Source organism: Astatotilapia calliptera, chromosome 4 (assembly GCF_900246225.1).
Source record: "Astatotilapia calliptera chromosome 4, fAstCal1.2, whole genome shotgun sequence".
Classification (NCBI taxonomy): domain Eukaryota; kingdom Metazoa; phylum Chordata; class Actinopteri; order Cichliformes; family Cichlidae; genus Astatotilapia; species Astatotilapia calliptera.
Genome location: NC_039305.1, coordinates 27,616,543 through 27,637,817, shown reverse-complemented (window position 1 = coordinate 27,637,817; position 21,275 = coordinate 27,616,543). Strand labels below are relative to the sequence as shown.

General features: G+C 39.2%; 1 protein-coding gene across 1 annotated transcript; it reads right to left on the bottom strand.

Annotated features, from left to right (window-relative positions):
* Positions 1-4,651: 4,651 nt before the first annotated feature.
* Positions 4,652-17,840, bottom strand: gps1 (G protein pathway suppressor 1). Its single transcript, XM_026165905.1, has 14 exons — positions 17,670-17,840; positions 13,500-13,592; positions 13,066-13,247; positions 12,562-12,726; positions 12,176-12,311; positions 11,590-11,667; positions 11,407-11,467; positions 11,172-11,257; positions 10,810-10,904; positions 10,608-10,713; positions 7,666-7,746; positions 6,781-6,918; positions 6,561-6,695; positions 4,652-5,825 (listed from the first exon to the last, which is right to left on the bottom strand). Exons 1-14 carry the CDS (start codon positions 17,700-17,702, stop codon positions 5,751-5,753), a joined length of 1,464 nt encoding a protein of 487 aa, XP_026021690.1. The 5' UTR covers positions 17,703-17,840; the 3' UTR covers positions 4,652-5,750.
* Between the last annotated feature and the right edge of the window lie 3,435 nt (positions 17,841-21,275).

Sequence of the window (21,275 nt, the reverse complement as noted above, 5' to 3'; positions counted from 1 at the left end):
ACATTAAATCAGCACGAAAAAGGAAAATAAGTCTTTTTATTGGAGCATCGTTATCTCGTTGTCTAGCTGGTGAAAACTAGAAAACTCAGGGCGAGGATAGCACATACAGAGGGCCACCTCAATGTTGTGTACTGCTGGGATATTTATAACTGGAGCTATTTGTAGCTATTAGAGCTATTTCATTATATTTTGTAACTTTGTAATGTATTCCAATTTTTCATTTGTTTTAGTTAGTTACTGTTCTTACTACCTTAAAACTGAAGTTTTAATCATTGGTCCCAAGGCTCAGAGAGAGAAACTCTTGTCTAAATTAGAGGCATTTTCACTATGTCCTTCGCTACAAGTGAAAAACCTGGGTGTTATTTTTGACTCTGAGCTTGGTTTTATCCCACATATTAAACATGTAACCAAAATTGGATTTTATCATCTAAAAAATATAGCCAGAGTCCGCCCTATTCTCTCTCGGGCCAACACAGAGATGCTGATGCATGCTTTTATTACCAGTCGCATTGATTACTGTAATGCCCTGCTCTCTGGTCTTCCTAAGAAGAATATTTCAACTTTACAACTTTTGCAAAACTCGGCAGCTCGTGTGCTGACGAAGACCAGAGGGCGGGCCCACATTACACCGGTTTTAGAATCGCTGCATTGGCTCCCCGTGTGTTTCAGGATCGATTTTAAAGTTCTTTTATTGGTTTTTAAATGTCTTAATGGTCTTGGGCCTTCTTATCTCTCAGATCTGCTTTTACCATATGAACCCTCGCGGACCCTGAGGTCCTCTGGTACTGGCCTTTTGATTGTCCCTAAAGTCAGGACACATACTCACGGAGAGGCAGCTTTTCAGTGGTATGGTCCTCGTCTGTGGAACAGCCTGCCGGAGGAGCTCAGGGCCGCAGAGAACGTACAGGCTCAAGACCCACCTTTTTAATTTAGCTTTTACTTGGCGTTTATTTATTTTATGCTTATTTATTCTATCCTGTTATTCTATTATTAATTTGGGCTTTACCTAATATTTATTGATTTTATTCTTATTGATTTTTTAATCTTCTTACTCTATTTATATTTATATTTATATTGTATCCCGTTCTTATTTATTTTATCTTTTTACCCTGTATATAGCCTATTGTGGCATATCTCCAGTGTTTCCTCGGAGGGGGCTCTCTGCACCGGGGCTGTGATCGACCGTGGCTGCTGGGTCTCTAGGGGTCCTCTCAGCCTGGCTGGGGGGCTTCTTTGCCTCCCTCCTGCTGTGTGCCCAGCCTGGAGGCTGCGGTCTGTGACCGGCTCCCGGTGCAGACGGCTCCCTGTTATAGTGTTTCCTCACTTGGCTCATGCGAACCCAGCCCAATTTTTACTCTTTAAGTGTGCGCGCGTGTGTGTGTGTGTGGGGGGGGGGGGGGGATATGTGTGTATTCACATCATTTATGTTAATGAGAGTGTGGGGAGTGAGTTGGAGGGTGGGGTGGGCTGCTTTTAACTATGTAAAGCACTTTGTGCTACATTTTTTTGTATGAAAAGTGCTTTATAAATAAAGACTGATTGATTGATTGATTGATTGATTGATTGATTGATTGATTGATTGATTGATTGATTAGAGCAACATTGAGAACAAAATTTTCTCAGGGATTAAAAAAGTATTCTGATGATGAAGACAATGTTCAAACTGGCCCAGCCAATCACGTGACCTAAATGCAAGTGAACTGTTGTGGAAAGAACTAAAGCTTTGAATTTATAGAAGGGAATCTTCAGGATTTGAATATTGTTTGTGTGGAAAAATGGGACAAAATCACATGTGAGTAATGCATGCAACTATCCATACAGGAGGCATCTCAAAGCTGTCATCACCAACAAAGGCTTTTATACAAAGTACAAAGTAAAGTATTTGTACAAAGTAGTAAATATATTTCAGTAAGTGTGTTCAATACTTTTTCCCTGTATCATTTCTGATTATTACACACACATGGACATCTATGGTTGGATTTCTTTGCATGTGTGGATTGGATGACGTCTGGTGAGAATTTCATGTCAGTAGCACTTATATATATATATTTACTTAGAAAGTTACTGATGTTTTCTATATTTATTTTACCTGCTGTATGTGCTAGTTTTCCCCTTTAACCCTTGTGTGGTGTTCGTATTTTTGTTACTCAGCCAGTGTTCATGGGTCTGGTGGACCCGCTAGAGTTTTGGCTTTCCAAATTAACACTATCAAACAATTTTATGTTAAATTACTCAACAGATGTTTACTTCATCCCAATTACAAGACATATGAACAGCAAACATGGTTAATTTTTTCCCTTTACCTTTGTTAGATCACATTTATGAATTAATGTGCTTCTCGTTTTTCTTTTATATAAAATGTTATAAATAAATCAGTTATAATCAAGTGGAGTGAGTGGAAAGACACAACACATTTACATGTGAAAAAATATTTGTTTAATTTTTCTTTTGAAAAAAACTGAACACGGGTCTCACAGACCCGAACACCATACAAGGGTTAAGGCCTGTTCTGCCTACCATTCTGAGACCTAGTGCCCTGGAAGAGTATGATAATTCAGGTTAAACTAAATTAAGGAGCAAATCTATTGAACATAATTATTATAACTAGAATAGATGCATGGGGCACGATGTGTGCAGAAAGAAAATGGCCTGAAAGTGGGTCAACTGTGGTCTTTTGTAAATATAGATCTAGAAAATATTTGCTAACCAAAGCTGAAATTTCATGGTAATCATTATACATGTTTAAACCAATGAAACATTATTTATTTATTTATTTTACAAATTGGGGCAGGTTTAATAGAAAATCATCAAAGAAATTGATGATTTCAAATGAAAGGACCCAATTATTGAAAATGAAAACATTTCAATTCATAGATAAAAAAATAATAAAATAAAATCTAAATTAAAACCATAAAAATGTCTTATAGATTCAATCATACCTGCTAAAACTTGCCTGGTGACCCATGCATGTAGAGATGAGTGGAGGAAGTCATATGAAGCATTTGAGGCTTCTTCCTGATTCAAAGCCTCAAAGACAGATCATACCAGAGGTCAGTTGCAGTTATGGCACCCAAAAACTACAAACGGGTTCAGTGAATCACAAATGATTCACAGAACTCATTGACTAAAGTTCAAACACAAAAGAAATTCAGTCTTAAGCAGCTGTGCTTTTATTATAAAAATCAGTGCCCGCGAATCAAAGTGTTACATTTTGAAATGTAAATTTACTGATTCGATGTAGAGCTGCAGCTATCGATTATTTTAGTAACTGAGTAATCAAACGATTCATTGAATAAGAAATAATATAAATTATTTTGTCTTATTAATGAGAAATAATAAATATTCAAAAGAGGAAAAAAACTGTTTAACTGCATACAACATTCAGTTAAACATGCAGTCAAAAAATCCCAACTAAACCCTACATGTCATGTTGAAATGTCTTTTTTGAATAATTTCTGAAATGCAAAAAATATATAAATAATCTCAAGTACAGTCAAAGTTAAATAAAATAAGATATGTATATGAAATCTATGGCATAATAAAATGATCTTTCCTCTGTCTCCCTCGAAGGCTTTCTGGTGTTAAGAGGGGCATAGTTTTAGTGCTACTGAAAACAAATGTTATGATGGAGCAGACTTTAATTAATATTAATAATCCGGTGTCCAACCTAACAACCCTCAGGTCTGTGGCTAGGAGTTTAATGGCCCATGTACATTTTTATTGGCTGCCTCTTTGCTCTTCGCAGTGTGTAAACAGACTCCGAGTGTGTTTAATTGTGCCAGAGTCATCATCACTGTTGCTGCTGTATTAGGAGTGTTGTCGCAAATGTGGGTGAAACGCTTGCATTTACATCATTTAACACATCTGCGGGCTACAGAGCCACGCACTGAACGAAGCATCAAGTTGATTAATTCATTTGATTGACTGAACAGGTATTCCTGATGTGTGCCCTGTGCTCTATGTGTGGATGCATGCTCAATCATGCAGGTAAGTAAATCCCAAAAGGTTGGTTCATCTGGACGCAGCGTTTTCGTCACTCATCCAAGTGACTTCTACAGTCTCAGCTGACTGCAGGTTTCCCCAACCTATAAACAGTACATTTGCACACAGTGGGTTTGGTGCTGTGAGGAGCTCAGATGATCATGTGCCAACAGGTTTATTTTGCTCATAGTGAAAGGTAAGGAATGTCAGAAAAATTATGCATAGTTAATTGTAATCAAATATTGACTTGCTTCATTGCTGTTGTGCTTTTTTTAATGTAAACTCATGTTTTGCAAAAAAAAAAAAAAAGTGTACGTGATGGAGGGAAATGGATATCTTTTTTGAATTCAGCACTCTAAAAAAAAAAACCCCAGAATTTACAAAAACTATCCCATGCAGCAGAAAAATGTTTTTTGCAGACCTGTGTTACAACTTTCACTAATGTTTACATTAACTTGGATTGTGAAGTCAGGGTTGGTGTGGCTTCACTGCAGAGTCCATTTCTTATTAATGGGCTGCATGCTACAGGTATTTAAGGTGGCATTATTTAGACCATTGCTTAAAAGACCATGGCTATAACCTTAGTCTTAGCTAACTGTAGGCCAATCTCCAACCTTCCTTCTATCTCTAATTCTTGAAAGAGAAGTGGTAAAACAGCTAACTGATCATCTGCAGAGGAATGGTTTATTCAAAGAGTTTCAGTCAGGTTTCAGAACTCATCACAGAACAGAAACGTCATTAGTGAAAGTTACAAAAGATCTTCATGTGGCCTCTGACAGTGCTCGTTCTTGTAGACCTCAGTACAACACTGAATACTGTTGACAGTATTATTTTATTACAGAGATCAGAGCATGCCATGGGAGTTAAAGGTACAGAACTGCAGTCATTTGAACCATACCTAACAGAATATAATTTGTTCATGTAAACAGAGTCCTCTTCACACACAAAACTAATTGTGGAGCTTCACAGGGTTCTATGCTAGGACCAATTTGGTTTCACTTAGGCAGTACTATTAGAAAACATAGCATATATTTTCATTGCTATGTAGACGATCGCCAGCTCCATCTGTCAATGAAGCCCAAGGACATATGGCAATTAGTTCTTAAGAGACTAAATTCTGAAAAAAATTCAGATAAAACTGGTGTGCAAACTAGAAAAAACAGGAACCAAAGTTGTATTTTTGTTTTATTTTTTCACTTCGTTTCAGCAGACTGTCTCAAGCTAATTCAAGCTGAATTTCAGAGCTCATATACTGTCATTGAAATAGCAGTAAAAACCAACATAAATATATTCCCACGTACCAGGTTTACCCACCCACCCCAAAAAAAGCCCAAAAGACAAGGGACAACTGTGTCCTCACCAGCACAGTACTGGTGGAAAACAAATAGCTGTTGGTTGGATAATTCTTTGATAAAAACAGAAAGGGGCACAAATAAACAGAGATTAGATGGGTTTGGATAGGTGTTTTTTTTTATTTTAAAACTTTCTATTAATGAGGTCTCAAAGTGTAAGCAGGGCAAAGTGCATCTCCTACCAGTAACTTACAGCCTAAGTGCTGAGCTTTCATTCAAAACACATTTTCATCTGAATCTCCATGTCAGACAAACAAAAAGTTTGCTCCCTGTCACCTGACAGAAGAAGAGAAGTGGTTTTTATCTGTCTTTATGTTTCATCTCGTTTCTGCGTTCAGCTCACAGACGGTGGGTGGGGTGGTGTGTGTTGCAGAACAGTGAACCTTCCCCTTTGCGCTACAGCTGTTCACTTCTTCCTCACATGTTGGTGCTCATCCTGGTCTGACTGTTGGCTGGTGTGAGTTCACCCTGGCTGCCTTCTCTGGGTGGAGACTGAGAACAGGAGGAAACAAGTAAGGCACTACTCTTGTTCAACAGCATAGCTATAAACTCTGTAACATTGAATAACAGGTGAGGTTCAAAAAAGAAAGAAGACTTTAAAAATCTTATCAGAATATTAAAACCCCGAGTCCAACAACCATCAGGAGCTAGTCTTAGTTACTGCCAGCAATGTTGACCAAGTTCTTGCAAATGTGGTCGAGGAACCGAATGGCTGGTGGCAATGAGCCAGATACCCCGTACTCCTGAAGCACCCACTACAAGGATACTCCAAGGGCCTTGACGAACTCAGAGCAAGTCCCATCCGCCCCAGGTTCCCTGCCATTAAGGAGTTGTTTAACTACCTCAGTGATTCCATTGTGGAAGGCGTGTCAGTGGAATTAAGTATTCATTCACCAACCACCTCTATCCTTAGTTAAAGTCAGTAGCACTCTACCCGCACTATGTATCATGCCAGTAGATAACTGGTTTCTCCTCCTGAGTCACCCAATCCAATTTTAGAAACCCCCCTCTGTTAATATTAATACTGTAATCTGTACCGTTCATTAATTTACAATCAAATACATTTTAGATATGCCATTAAAAAGAAGCTCATCACCAAATCACACGAAATTTACTGTAGTCAGACTTGATAATAACCTCTATCGCAACACAAAGAACATTATGAACAACTGAAAAAGAAAAAAAAAAGTTATTCACTACAATGTGAAGAGAAGAAAATGTCTCTACCTTGACGTGAATCTGGTTGCGCAGCACAGCAGCACGGAGAATCATGGCTTTGGCTCGTCTCTGGAACTCTTTGCCCATATGAAGAGACTTCTCAAATGTGGTGCTCCTTTGGTCGACATCCCTCGCATACAGAATCTACGAGCAGGTCAGAGTCCCAGTTTGTCAGGGTTCAAACAACAAAGTACCTGTGGCAACGGTTTGATGTGTGCAGCGTTTTCACCTTGCTGTGGGAGTCGATACGTGCATTAATGAGACCCTCCAGTATGAGCTGGGTGAGCTCGTCCTCCAGAGCTGTTACTGTTGTGTTGAACGCCTGAGCCATCTTGGTCATGTCTGCTGACACGTAGGGGCTGAAATACTGGGAGGAGGAGAAAACAGAAAACCCACACACAAGAAAAATATCAGTGCTCAAAAACATGACACTTGAAAAAGTTAGTACAAAGTACAAAGATTTATAGTGATTACATTAGTTTGGTCAATCATCTTTCTCAGAAATGCCTGTGCATGTTAAACAGTATTACATGTATATGAGATGCTTCCTTGTAACCAACACTATCATCTTCATTTACAGATCACAACACTTCACTAGACCTGTCAGCAGCTGCAGTGCCATCGTGTTACCACAAGCCAAACACGCACAGCACAGTACTGCTGACTGGATTTAGGCAATCAAACTGTGAGACAACACTGCCACCATCAAGTCACAATAACTGCAGATGAAACAGATTCTCCCTAAGATTCATCCAGTACTTAGATATTCAGAAACTGCGTAAATCCATTAACAGTGACAGTCATTATGACAGACAAGTGAAACTAGTAAAACTTTCAAATACCTAATATTTTATGTGACTATTTGTTGTCTCAAATATACACATTCCCTTGTCTTTGCTTTGTTTTTTTGAAGCCAGTGATGGTAGGATGTAATGTGTTACTATCGGATAAAGGTGGCAGCACTACACCAATGCAGGGGGCAGATCTATCTTATGGAGGGGCTTCATCCTGCCACGGCTACTATTTATACACCCTGTTTTGTTCCCCCCCCCCAAAGAATCAGCAGCAACTTGATTATCCTGTGCACGGTCAGTGTGTATGCAGTATGTCTCACCTGAATCAGGGCTCTGTTTCTGATCTGGCTGTACAGTGTCTTGACATGTGGTGCCAGGTACATGTCCAACAGGAGGTTATCCTGCAAGAAACAGCACAATCATATACTGCACTTTCTGTGTGTGTGCGCGCGCTCATATTATGCAACAGCGGGAGCACACACTCTCCTTTGACGCATGTGTAGTGTTACTTCAGGGGTGGGCAGTTCATTTTCTCTACTGGCCACATTAGAAAGTGAGGAGGCCACATCAACAAGCTGAACTCAGTTCTGGTCACTATTAATTTATGTTTCTCTTTTCTTTTTGGTCTTGAACAAATGTATTAAAGTCAGGTACAATGTCTGAGCCTTCCATTCTGCATCAGAGCTCTGAAATATACTCACCTCTCTCTTTAGAAGACTCAATTTTGGTTCTTAGGTTCCTACCCTTTAGTACTTTGAACAGGCAAAGCCAGCTGATAGCTGTGTAGTGGCCTACATCACCATGTGTTACATGTCTGTGACTCAGTGCTCTTACCCTGATAAAGTTAACTATTTGAAATGGACTGGTTCTTAGCAGTTTTCTACCCTACCTGAGTACTCAAAGCGCTTTATGACACATGCCTCATTCACCCACTCAAGTGCTTTCTAACATTCACCGTGCAATAGATGCATCGGAGAGCGACCTGGGGGTTAATATCCTGTTCTAGGGCTGTTCGATATAACGACATATATCGGATGACGATATAAAAACGTCTATCGTTTCATTTTACGCTATCGTTTGTTTCGTGGTGTCGCAAAATAAACTGTTTACGGCAATATTTTTTTCATCGTTTTGATGGTCACTGTAGTGGCTATATTAATTTCTTAAAGTTCTCTCTTTCTCTTATATTTAATATAACCACACTACGGACGGACAAGCGCCTGTTTTTAATGGGTTGTCGTTAGCAACAACGACGGTAACAGCATCGCGTGTCTGCTTGTTTATTTTCCACATAAACCTTTCACAATAAAGCTCAAGATCCTGTTGAGAATTTTCAAAATAAACTGAATCATGTGAGAAAGTATGCAGAGTATTGACGGATGAGAAGCAAAAAAAAAAGAAAAAAGAAAGAGTCGTCAGGTGCTAAAGAATAAACCTTAGACTCAAACGTTAGAACAGGCTTTCCCCGCAGCACGCCGTGTAATAAATACTCACAAAGAAAACGGCGGCCGTTACAACTTATGTCTAAAAATGTGTAGTTTCATGCATCGGTTAAAACACTCAACTCCAGGTACACGACGCCCAGCTGGAAACACTTCACCTACCCGAGATTCACAGAATTTACAGAAAATATAAAATTTTTTGTGATTTATATCGTTATCGGGACGATAGATGTTTTATATCGGAATATAAGATTTTGGTCATATCGCACAGCCCTATCCTGTTCAAAGATATCTGGTATGCCCTAGGTGTCAAACTCTGGCCCGCGGGCCAAATTTGGCCCGCAGCCTTATTACATTTGGCCCGCGAAGCCATACCAAATTACTATTAGAGCTGGCCTACTGGTATTATACAGCTAATATATATATTGTTTAGTATTAAGCTTTGCTTGTTCCATATTCAGTTTTTCAGCAAAACGTGTTTGAGTCCATAAGAAAAGATTCATTCTTATATCTGGAGGAAGATTTTTTTTTTCAATAAACATTAACGTTAGCCCGCGACTTTGTTCCATTTTGAATTTTGGCCCACTGTGTATTTGAGTTTGACACCCCTGTGGTATGCAGACAGAAGCAACCAGTGATTACAGGATTAGTAGCACGTTTAGATGACCTGCTTCACCTCATGAGCTACAGTTCCTCATCAACAACATGGTTAATTTTTAGCACTGATATACACAACACATCCTGTTGTTTTATACAGTGCAAAACTCAAATTATTTTCAGCTCCAAGTTCATTTTAAAGTTAATTAACAAAACTGAGTAACTGAGTTGCATAAATATCATAGCTCTCGTCCAGAACTAGGGTCTGCTTTGTTTTTCAACCACAGCTCCAGATTTCCTGCACTGTCCTCAGTCTATCTTGGAGAGGGGCCCATTCTATCATATTCTTCCAAACACACTTTTTATAAATTCAGAGAATGAGTTAGTGTTGTGTGTTTGTAGTGATAGTGTGATGAAGCCCTTTCAGTCTGTTGAACCTTTCTGGACAGTTATTTGCCTACAGGCAGATCACACCATTCAACTGCTTATTTGGAAGTACTGACATCTGTTGGTCATTCGATGTACAGCAGCCCTGCTGTGATAATAGATGTGGACCACATACCAGTGGATATGCAAACGTAATGATGTGTCAGTTGTAGAATAGCTATATGAAGTGCTGTATAATATACACACATACACCTCTAACCATCTGTGAGAAGATCTGTTATTATTGAGCGATAGCATATCAAAATGCTCCCAAACTGCTGATATTTTTTGCCTTTTTGGTGGCTCCATAATGTGCTTACAATCTCCTTCCAAGCTCATTATGATCCTCAGAATCACCTCAGATCCAGTTCATACAAAAATGTACTTCCCGTGTCTTTTCATCAGCTCAAACAGGGCCTCGTTTATCTTTGGTCAAGTGATATTCTGAGGAAAGATACGGGTCATGACACAGGCTTCCTCGGCTCTACACGGGCCTCAGGGCTTCAGTGTCAGACATAACAACACTACCTGCTAGCAAAGGTTCAGCTTTCCATTTCTAGTGAGTGAAGTTCTTGTATTTCTCTGAATGTTTAGTTTTGCAATGGAGACTCAAAATTCAATCCTTAAGCACAGTAATTTGTGCTACCAGAACTTGCATGATGTATACCTTTATACATTTGAATTCTAACCCACTGACCTCTTAAGGGCCAGTAAGGGACAACTAAAGGACCAGATGTGGCCCAGGACCCAAACAATGGCCAGTTTTTTGTTAGTTTAAAAACCTTTCATGCGCTAACCTTCATTTCATCCAGTAGCTTGAGACAGGATGCATATTTAGACTCGTAGAACTTGAAGATAATGTCACGAATTTGAGGTTCCAACTCTAAAAATAACTTAAAGGAGCTAGGAAGAAAAAAAACAGATACAAAGTATTAGCATGGATTGCTGTCCATCACTAGAACTGATTTCTATCCAAGAAATATTTGTACACCAGCCTACCTGCTGGAGATGACGTTGCGCTGAAGCTCCTGTCTGTCAAACGTGGCCAAAGCACACAAGCCCCCATACACAGCTACATTACTGGGCGACAGTAGCTGCAGGGAATACACATAATGATATTTCTCCCAGCAATTAGACTCATGCATAGATGCTCATATTATGTCCTACATTTTTAGGATCCAAACACACTGGTTGAGGTGTACATGTAACCATGTAAGTTACTAATACATGGTTACAAATGAAAGAGGATAGAAGACATGTGGGTGATATTCCTTTTTTTAAAATCTGAGATGCTAATGCTTTAGTGCAACACCCAGTGCAATGTTGCATGTTACATCTTCAGTTTTCATGTACGAGCTCACCTCTGGACAGTCACAGTGGTCAAAGGAAGCCTGCAGGAAGCACTTGGCAGCTGGCTTGTATTTTCGAGAGGCCAACTCGGCCAATCCTGATGTACCAACAAGCAAGATGAACAATATACTGGAAATCAGGTCACATTTTTCCAAACTTTATAAATACAAGACCAATCTTGGTTAACAGAAAGCAACCTCTTCAAAAATCACTCACACACACACACACACACACACACACACTCACCTGCAGCACACTTTAATTTGGTGAGGACAGCTTGATTTTGACTATCTCGCTCTCCTCTTTGCTTTTAGGGGGGGAGGAGAGCAAAAAGAAGAAATTTACTATAAATATTTTATTACTCTTCATAAAAGGCTGGACACAATATATAAAATAAAAGAGATGCTGAAGTATGTAAACTGTGCTCACCTCTGCAATTTCTGGTGTGGACTCTGCCTTATTGACGTAGCTCAGCACGTGCGACCAGTTCTGGAGGTAAACACTAACCTGTGAACGCACAATTTAAGTCACAAAGACTTTGTTTACTCACGTGCTTAATCAGACAACTCAATGTCTGTAAAAAACAAACAAACAAGCAAAAATAACCCAAAAGATTCTGTTGTGTGTAACAACTTTTCCAGGTTTTCGAATTCTGTTAATTGGCTGAAGTGCTATCTGTAGAAAACTACAGTGACACTGAAAGTGTCTTGGCACAATTCAGTCTAAGTTATATAGTTCCCAGTACGTATAGGTCTGTGTACTGGGTACTATAGCTGGGAGAAAGTCTGGAAGTGCTGACGTGCACACAGATTTCAGTAAAGTGAAACATCTTGGGCAAATACTCATATACTTTTCTGATGTGCAGAGTTTTGCCAGAACCAGGTTTCTAAGTTCAATATAAACTTCATCTCTCAATTGTAATAAGAATTGTGATAAGGCTAATAATCCCTGGACAATTGTGTCAATGGAAACAGTGACTGCAGCAGCAGAGCACTGTGCTTCCTTCCTGCTGTACCTTGATGACATTCAGACACATGTTAATGACATGCTTAGCACTGGTGCAGTAGTCTCTGGCTCGAGAGTAGCACTTCAGAGCATTACTGAGGTCACCACAGTCCAGATAATGGTCCCCCAGGTCATCATGGCCTCTCCTGGGGAGAAGGGATGGAAGGTGAGGAGACGGCAGACATCCACAAAAACAATGTTATCTGAAAATGACCAATCTGCTCATCAAAAAACTTTGACCCTCACTAGTTTTGTATATATTTATTATTGTTCCAGCAAAAAAGACTGAGACAGCACCTCTCCTTCTGCTTCTTAGCTGGATTACTGATCTTATTCAATGTTCAGTTGGTCTTAAGCTTAAACTTTAGATTAACAGTAATGCTTTTGCAACCACACCTGATGCTCTCTTTGATGGAGTTGCCCTTGTAGTTCTTAAGATCCGTATCTAGTTTCTCCAGTTTAAGCAGAGCCTTTTTTCTGGTCGATTCAGCCCAAGCTGAGTCCAGGGGAGGGGGAACAACCCCTCCTTCAGGAACTGTGTCTGGCACACCCTGCACTTCCCTATAGGTGGAGCCCAGGAGAAAGAAAGAAAAAGAAAGAAAAAAAAAAAAAATCACACAGAAATATTTACAAATCTAGAAATTGAACAATTTGGAGGCTGGGAGTTAAGACTTTCCAAGCCTAATTTTAAATGCAGCAATGCGGTTTTGCTTATCCATAATGAAGCACATGTGATATACAACACCTAAGTTTTTGTTTGTACTGTTTGAATCATGCTGTTCTTTGCTACAACGCAGGATTTAAGGATTTAAGGAATTGGGAATGTCTTGTTAAAAAAAAAAAAAGCAGCTCTGTCCAAAAGGAAGCACCCAATTGCTGGGAGAGGACTAGAAAGAATACCGTGTGGCCTCTGTGAGTTTGCGGTGAATCTCTTCGTAAGTGTCAACATTGAAGGTCCTCTGAACAAAGGTGAGCGCCATCTTCAGGGCCTCCACTCGGAGCTGAGGGCAGTGCTCAGCAATGAACTGCAGTCTCTCAATGCGCATTAATCCACTATAACTGGTCGCATACTGCTCCAGATCCTGCACAGACAAGGAGTGAAACATCTGTTCAAAAACATGTCAGAACTGCTTCGATTAAACAGTCAGGTAACACTTTCATCAGTGGATGATATAGCTCCGCATGTACAAGGATTTTAGCTAACTTTCGTTCATTCACACCCAGAACAGTTAACAGAAACAAGAATCAATTAGCAGCAGGAATCTGCGTCACATTAAACATTACAAATAAAATAAGAGATATTTGGATATATGTAACAGTTTGTGAGACAATACCAGTGTGGGGTTCTCCACAATATAGTTGGTGTCTGGAGCATTCTGCTGGTCCTCCTGGGGATCTGCATCAATCTGCATGGGCTCCACAGACCCCTTAGAAATAGATCACATACATAGTTTTGTTAGATTCAACAACAGACCTGATCTTGGGACTAGATAATGCGTAATTTACATCAGGAAGCCCTCTCTTCAAAGGGCTTTTCATCAGTAGTTCACTGGTGCTTAAACTCGTACTGGTAGTTTACTATGTCGGAGTAACTGTACAGGAAACAATGTCCTATAATGGATACGCAATATGTTCAGTAGAATAAGTGGGCACAGCCCCCGCCCTATTCCTTAATGCTTTTATGCCTTTATGTTGAAAATGCAAAACAGGCGCAGTGATTTATTGAAACATATACAAACATAAGCTTTTCTTGGATGGCAGCAGTCTTTTGTTCCATTCTCTGTCAAGATGATACCACACTTTAATAATGTTGAGCTTTGGAGAGGACAACCCCTACATGACAGGAAAACACAGTGGAATGACTAAGGCGGAGCTTCCCAAAGTGCGGGGCCCGCCATTGCAGGGGGGGGGGGGGGGCGCGCAGTATGAAAGGGGGAAAGAAACCAAAAACCGCTTGGACACTGCTAGCACGGGGCGCCCACATAAACGCAAAGCAGGAGATGAAGCATCGCTGAATATGTTTCCAAACCAACTTCATTCTAAGCCAAAGATTAGAAAATATGATGAAGCACATCTTCCCTTTGGCTTCACCTGCACAAGTGCCAAGGTAGATCACTGGACTAAGGTATGATTTTACTGCATTGGCAGTAAGATAGATAAATAGAACTTTATTAATCACTCGGATTATTAAACTGAAAGAAATTTGAATAGTAAAAAAAATTAGAATAAAAATTAAAGGGAAAAAAAGAATATAAACATAAGAATGAATAAAATATATATAAACATAAGCAATGTAGCAGCCAAAACGCCTATTGCACAGTATTTCGACTATTGTCAGTCTATTGAACAGTGATTAGTTGTTATTTAGTGTTTATTTGTGCAAACACTACTGCTTATTTGTCCCCGCCCTCCTTTGTCCTCCTGTTTTCCTGCCCCCAACGAGGAGTTAAACAGTTTGATGGCGTGTGGGAAAAAGGAGTTTTTAAGTCCTAGACATGGGGAGAAGCTAGCTGACGCTGAGCAGACTCCTTTGGTTATTTATGACCATGCAGAAGATGCCCAACACTGTCCATAATGTCTAGCAGTGTTTTTAGTGTCCTCTTCTCTGCCACTGTCACCAGAGTGTCCAGCTTCATGCCGACCACAGAGCCAGCCTTCCTTATTAGTTTGTCCAGCCTGGATGAGTCCGTCTTTGCTGTGCTGCTCCCCCAGCACACCACAATATAGAAGAGTACACCGGCAACAACCGAGGAAAGCCTCCTGTGGAAATACAGTCTGCTTTGGCCTTTTTTATACAGGTGTTGCATGTTGTATGACCAGTCCAGTTTGTAAGTGTACATTTTTCAGTTACAGCTACATTTTTCGCCAATCTTATGTTTTCTAAAAAGGTCTTGCATGGTTGAAAATCTGACCTTCTGCATTCATAATTATAACAACTTTGGTCGAATCAAATACCACACACTGAAATGCAGCATCTCTGTATCTCTCAAATCCTGTATCAGGTCTTTACTGGATTTATTCCCATTTCTTGAGGACATGACTTTCACACAATGTTCATCTCCTGTAGGTAGTTTTTATGCCAGACACATCTGTTGTCCAAGCAGCATTCCAAAATAAGCCAAATTTTGGCTAGTAACTCTTTGGGAAACACACCGTTTTTGCAAAACTACAATTTTATGCTTGTCAAATTATATTACAGAACAGGACAATTATTAGTCTCCCTATGAGTTTCTTTCTTCTTCTTTTTTTTAAATAACCTGAAGTGCTGTTGTCAACATTTCCAAACATCTTAGTTTTACTTTGGCTGCTTAGAGTATTTGACTTTGCACACAGAAATATGATGAAATATGAAAACAGTAGGGCCAAACTTTACAACTCTCTGATCTTAACAGCTAAATGTGAATCCTTTTTGCTGGATAACAGCCTGCAGTGATTTGTTTTCAACACACCTCCCAAGCAATCCCAGACCATTGTTCAATGGCAATTCTCTTAAGTGCCTCCAGCAGATTTTCAGTGATATTAAAGTCAAAAATTTGTGCAGGCCAGTCAGAGAAAATTAGTTGAGATTTAACAAGTCAAGATTTTGACTTGTTTGCGATTAATTTTGTTGTTGCAGGGTGGGGTCAAAATCTCCCCTGTGGCAACCAAAATGGTACTGAGGATCAAGTAATTTCCTGCGTATCAACATCAAGTATAAAATCCTAGTATCCCAACAACCCCTAGCTTCCAGTATGCATAGTTTTTGTTGAGCAAAATTCAATCTGGCTTGAAGATGTTTCGTCTGTAGAAGTGACATTTTTCTTGGTCTGCAACCTTAAAGTTAATTTCTTTGGAGTGTTCTACTGATTGTCTTCTTTGAGACTACAATTCCGGACTTGGCTAAATCATTCACTGGTATTGTTAGACAATCATTTTCTTTCCAGAGTCTTTTAAATCTTTGGCTTCCTACCTCACTATTCTTGTTCTGAACTTTGTAGCCAACTTTGAATTACTTGATGGTATTTCTCACTTTTTAACACTCGAAAACACTGATGATGTTGTATATCCATCTCCTGCTTCGAGAGCACCAACAACTATTTTTCTCAAATGTAAACTGTTTTCTTTTGTTTTTGGCATGACGCTTTCTCAAGTGACAGCTCAAACCCTTGCTGAGCTTAACTTGATTTTACAAGCTTTGAGCATTACAACATTACAGCACATCATTGCACATCAGTGGTTTGGCTATGGCTCAATAAAAGGTTTTTATTATTGAGCTTCAGCTCACAAAGATAACTGCATAAAAGCTATTGAAACAATGTATTCATGTCCAGCTGTTGGACAGCTGATGCATTCTCTTTCCGGTAAGCAAAGAAATAATGTACCTTCATATAGCTTCCTGATTGACAGAGCTAACTCTAAACCTCAACTTAGTGACTGAAAAATTTGAGATACTCAAATTGAAATTTTAAGCTATTTTCTTACAATTGTGCCATTTTCTAGAAATCCTGACTTATTAACTGAAGATTTTGAAATACCCAGTTCAACATTATGAGTTATGAATAGCAAATGATTTGTGTTGTGGTTTTGTGGTTTTTTCCATTGCCATAAACAAGCTTACATGGGCCTGGCAGAGAACGAGACACAAATATCATGCTTAGGATGGACGGGTTCCTGATGTAAACAACAGGCATTTAACATTAGCTTGGCGCTAGCAAAGTGATACACTGAAAGATGGTATATACTGGAGTTTATTGACGTTGAAATTAAGCTATTCTTGACAACGGATACTTCTTACATATGTAATAATTGTGTTGTCTACTTATGGTGCTAGTAACTGCTATCCGGAGCGAACGAGCATGACAAGCTGCCAACAACAGGATATTAGGTATACTTCCGTTAGCTTAAGGCTACGACCATAAACACAACTGGTTCTTTAGTGTACTCCAAGTGCTGTGTTATACAAAGACTGAAACTTGCCATGTCTGTGGCTCACTTTAAAAGCCAACCGCGAGAGTCACGCGTCGTTTTATCATTTAGGTGCGTTAACACCAGCGCTGTAAATGTTGTTAGCTAACCGAGGCCTTCAGTCAACTGTAATCCTTGAGTTCTGCTCCACTTCATAAAGCTTCATATCAGTTTTACGTAGAAGGGCTTCAGGGAATGTGCATTTTAAGATGCTTCGTGACATTTTAAGGGCCACTCCTCATTTCGGCATATGGCATTGCACTAATCAGAAATTACCTCTAGATGTCTTACACATTAGCTGTTCCTTCGCTGTAAGTCTTTTAACATGTAAAAGAGATAAGTGGATTGTGTTTTACACACTTATGGTGCCTAGTACATGCCTATTAAACACAATAAACAACTACTGCGTAAGTGGTCTGTAATTGTGATTTTTAACCACGACAACCGTAACTACAAATTCAAAGCTAGCCTGCTAAACGCTAGCTAAGGTGGCAGAGTTTCCAGCAGTCTTTGCTACAAAAAAAAAACAAAAAACATTTTAAACAGCATTTTAAACTCACCTGAAAGTTAAACACTTGCACGGGCAAAGGCATCTTATGTTTGTCTCACTTAAGAATTGGTGTCTTTGAGGGGGTGGGGGGTGGGATTGTAGCATGAAGACATAAATGTCTGGCGGACAGTTCAGCAGCCAAGCCGGACTGGGTTGGATCTCCAACTACTGGTGGGAGGTGGGAACTGCAACGGTAACCAATTAATTAAGAGCAAGGAAACTGAAAAAGAAAACATTGGTATAGAAAAATATTGAGATTGAAGAAAAATTAAACTGAAAAAGGAAAGGCTGACATTTAATGAACACAAATTTGTGTTTTACTTCTGTTGTTTTACATTTGCAGTTATTTTCCCTTTTTACTTTCACAATTGTTTTTTTTTTGCTTTTTTCTATCTGTTTTTCAGTTTAATCAATGACTGTTTTAATCATGTGTCGCTGTTTTGGCCAGTGGGGGAGGGGACTAAAGGCGGGTTTCTGCTGAGTCTTTACGGTAATTTGCATATAATTTGCATCCAGCAGACAATTAGCTAACTACCTTAACTGAACAACTTTGTAATGGATGTTACAAGTTAATTAAACTGAAAAATGGATTGAAATTGAAAAAATGGATGGAAGCTGAAAAATGGATTGAAGCTGAAAAAAGATAGATTGAAACTGGAAAAAAAGTTGTAAGCGAAAACAAAAAAATTACAGTTTCAATTAATTGCTTTTCACTATCAATTTTTTTCAGTTTCAATACAAGATTTTTCAGTACATTTATTTCAGTTACAATATTTTTTTTCAGTTTCAATATTTTTATTGGTTTCATTTCAAGGTGGCATCGTTCTGACCCCATACTAACAAGGATCAAATATATTATGTGGGTTAAATAGCTGATTTTCCAATCCCTTCTATAAAGCTGCTATAAAAGGTGGAAATTAGTGAGTCAATCTAACCATTATCATTAAGATGAAAAAATGTATACTAACCTCTAGATTTAGGCAGTCCATCATTATGGCTCACTCCAAGCTTTATCAAAGTTTTGCAAACGAACCAGTTTATGTTGCACTAAAATGCCTGGTTGTAAATAACACAACATTTGTATGTGCCAGCTTGTTTTCCAAGAAGCTTCAGAAAAACAAGCAAGAAAACGTGATTTATAGATTCAATATCTGATTTAAATGTTTACTGTGTAGGAACAGTTTATGTAATTGTTGTTTGAAATTAGTACTGAATGCTGTTCCAGATCTTTCCAGCCCACCTTAACCCTTGGGTTTCACATATGTGCACAATATAAATATGCAGCATATGTATCATTACTTAAGTAAAAAAAATATGCCATATGATGCTTCTTTTCAGCACATTTGACTGAGAGACAGTTGATAAAGAGTGGTCAGGCAGCTGTAGCACTTTGACTTTCATTTGTGATGGGTCAAACGATAAAGGACTCTCAGTGGGTGTATCAAAGCACAACTAGTGAAGCCCCGTATCAGCATGTGTATTGCTATAAGAAAAAATCACGTGACAGCTGTCGTTTCGTACACAACGATTTTTATAAAGTCATTGGTTGTACAGTGATGAGGTATGAAACTGTGTTTAAGAGCAAATTCGTGCTGAGAGTAGAAGAGGAGGAGACTATCTTTGGTGCTGTTTGTGACTTTACGTTTTAGGGTCATCATCACCGGAACCGCAGAGGAAAAGGACATTTTCTCCAGTCTGGGATCATTTAACACTGCCTCCACCCCTCACATACACTCCGACTGTTATAAGCGCGTATATATCCTAAAGCAAAACTAAACAAAACATTAACTTTGATTTCCTGTTCTCAACTTATGCATCCTTGTAAAAAGTATTTTTGTAAATTCTGCATTTGACAGACTATAGTCTATTATATCGTTTTGTTATAATTAAATTAATTGGAATACAGAGTTATCTTTCATTCAGTTAGCACTTTACCATCAGCTGGTTATGTAAACAGGACCATTCATCACTCATTTGGTGTCTAGATATCAGAATGATTGAGCAAAGTTCAGTCCTTCTCCACACTCTTTATAAACGCTGGCTGCAATCATTATTTAAATCCAGCAGTTGTCGCTGCAGCTAACAATGCAACAATGCACTCAAGGCGAGCACAACATGCTGTCTTGATTGTAGATGCTTTGTTTGTTTGTTTGTTTTATTAGTTTTCCTTACACAATTCAGTCTTTGGCTAAGCTGATATTTGTTGGTATAAACATGTTATATTAAAATAAATAATAATACTAATGTTGGGAAATCATCCATTTCTACTTCTTTATAAATAAAATGCAAATGTGAACATTTTCTTCAGTTATCTCTCTTTAGATATATTTCTTTTCACAGGTCCATGCAGAAATGCATTAGGGAAATTAATTATTACATACAAGGCAACAAGATTTCAGTTAACATTTATTGTAAAATCTACTTTCTAAGGGAGGAAGAGGTCTTTGCCTTTGCAGGGTTGTTGTGACATTACCCTGTTGATGAGTTTAAAATGTGAATTTCATGTAACCTTTCACTTTGTTTTATGCGAAACTGGTCAACTGCATAATTTAAAAAGCATTAAAAAAAAGAAATGTAAATTATGTATGTTGGTGTTATCAATCCTCATTTGGCTGAAATTCCATTATATGCATGATAAAACTGGAAAATCAATCTGTTTATCATTTTAACAGTCAAAACAAATATTCAGATGTTGTGTTATTGCATGAAAATACCAGGTAGCTTGGCACATCCAAGCTTATCCTATGAGTGTTCGGTGGGGCTGAGGCAGGCATGCCATTCCATCCTCTTCATTCCCAAATTTTGGAGGTAGTCTGTGTGGGGGCAAGTCTTGCCATCTTGGAGTACAGAATTTGGGCCCAGACTATCGAGATATGGGATTGCCACTTGTATCGTATCCATATCTCTCTGTATTGAGATTGCTTCCAATAATCACAAGCCTTGTTTTTCCTTCTTTTTTGCTTGTCCTGTTTGGCAGTGTAGCAATCAGAATTATTGTCTGAAGACCAAACAAAATGCCCAACAGATTAATTTTCCCAAGTGGACCATTACAGCTTTTGTTCCAAGAAACACACATGCGATTTAAAATTGAGAAGTGGGCACTTGCACCAGAGGGGAGGCTGATTAAACAGACTGTCCTCAGGGTGCCATTCAGTGTACCCACCCCAAGGCCCTATTTGTGTATGTGATGAGAGTGTAAGTAATGTAGTAGTGCCTGTTAAGGAATAAAACTGAGGCATCGGTGGCCAGGAAGGGACAGAGGAGGAATACCTCCCCTGCAACTCAGTGATGCACCTTTACCTCAAGGTCCTGCATGTGTGGTGGCATGATGAAGCAGGAAGAGGGAAGCAATTAAGGATGGAGGGGAAATGATTGGGACAGTTGGAAAGTACCTGGAGCCAGCTCCCCCCGCTGGCCCCCATGGACACCCCTGTTCTCCAAAATCCACCGAGAGCAGGGGTCCAGGCTCATCCAGTCTGAGGCCCACAGTGGCAGCACTATAGCCTTATTTTTCCAGTGAGGAAGATGCCCCTGGACATATGACAATGCCTCCATCAAAAGCTGTTACTCTATCAGTGCAGCAGTCAAAATAGTGTTCTCTGCTTCTTCTCCACAC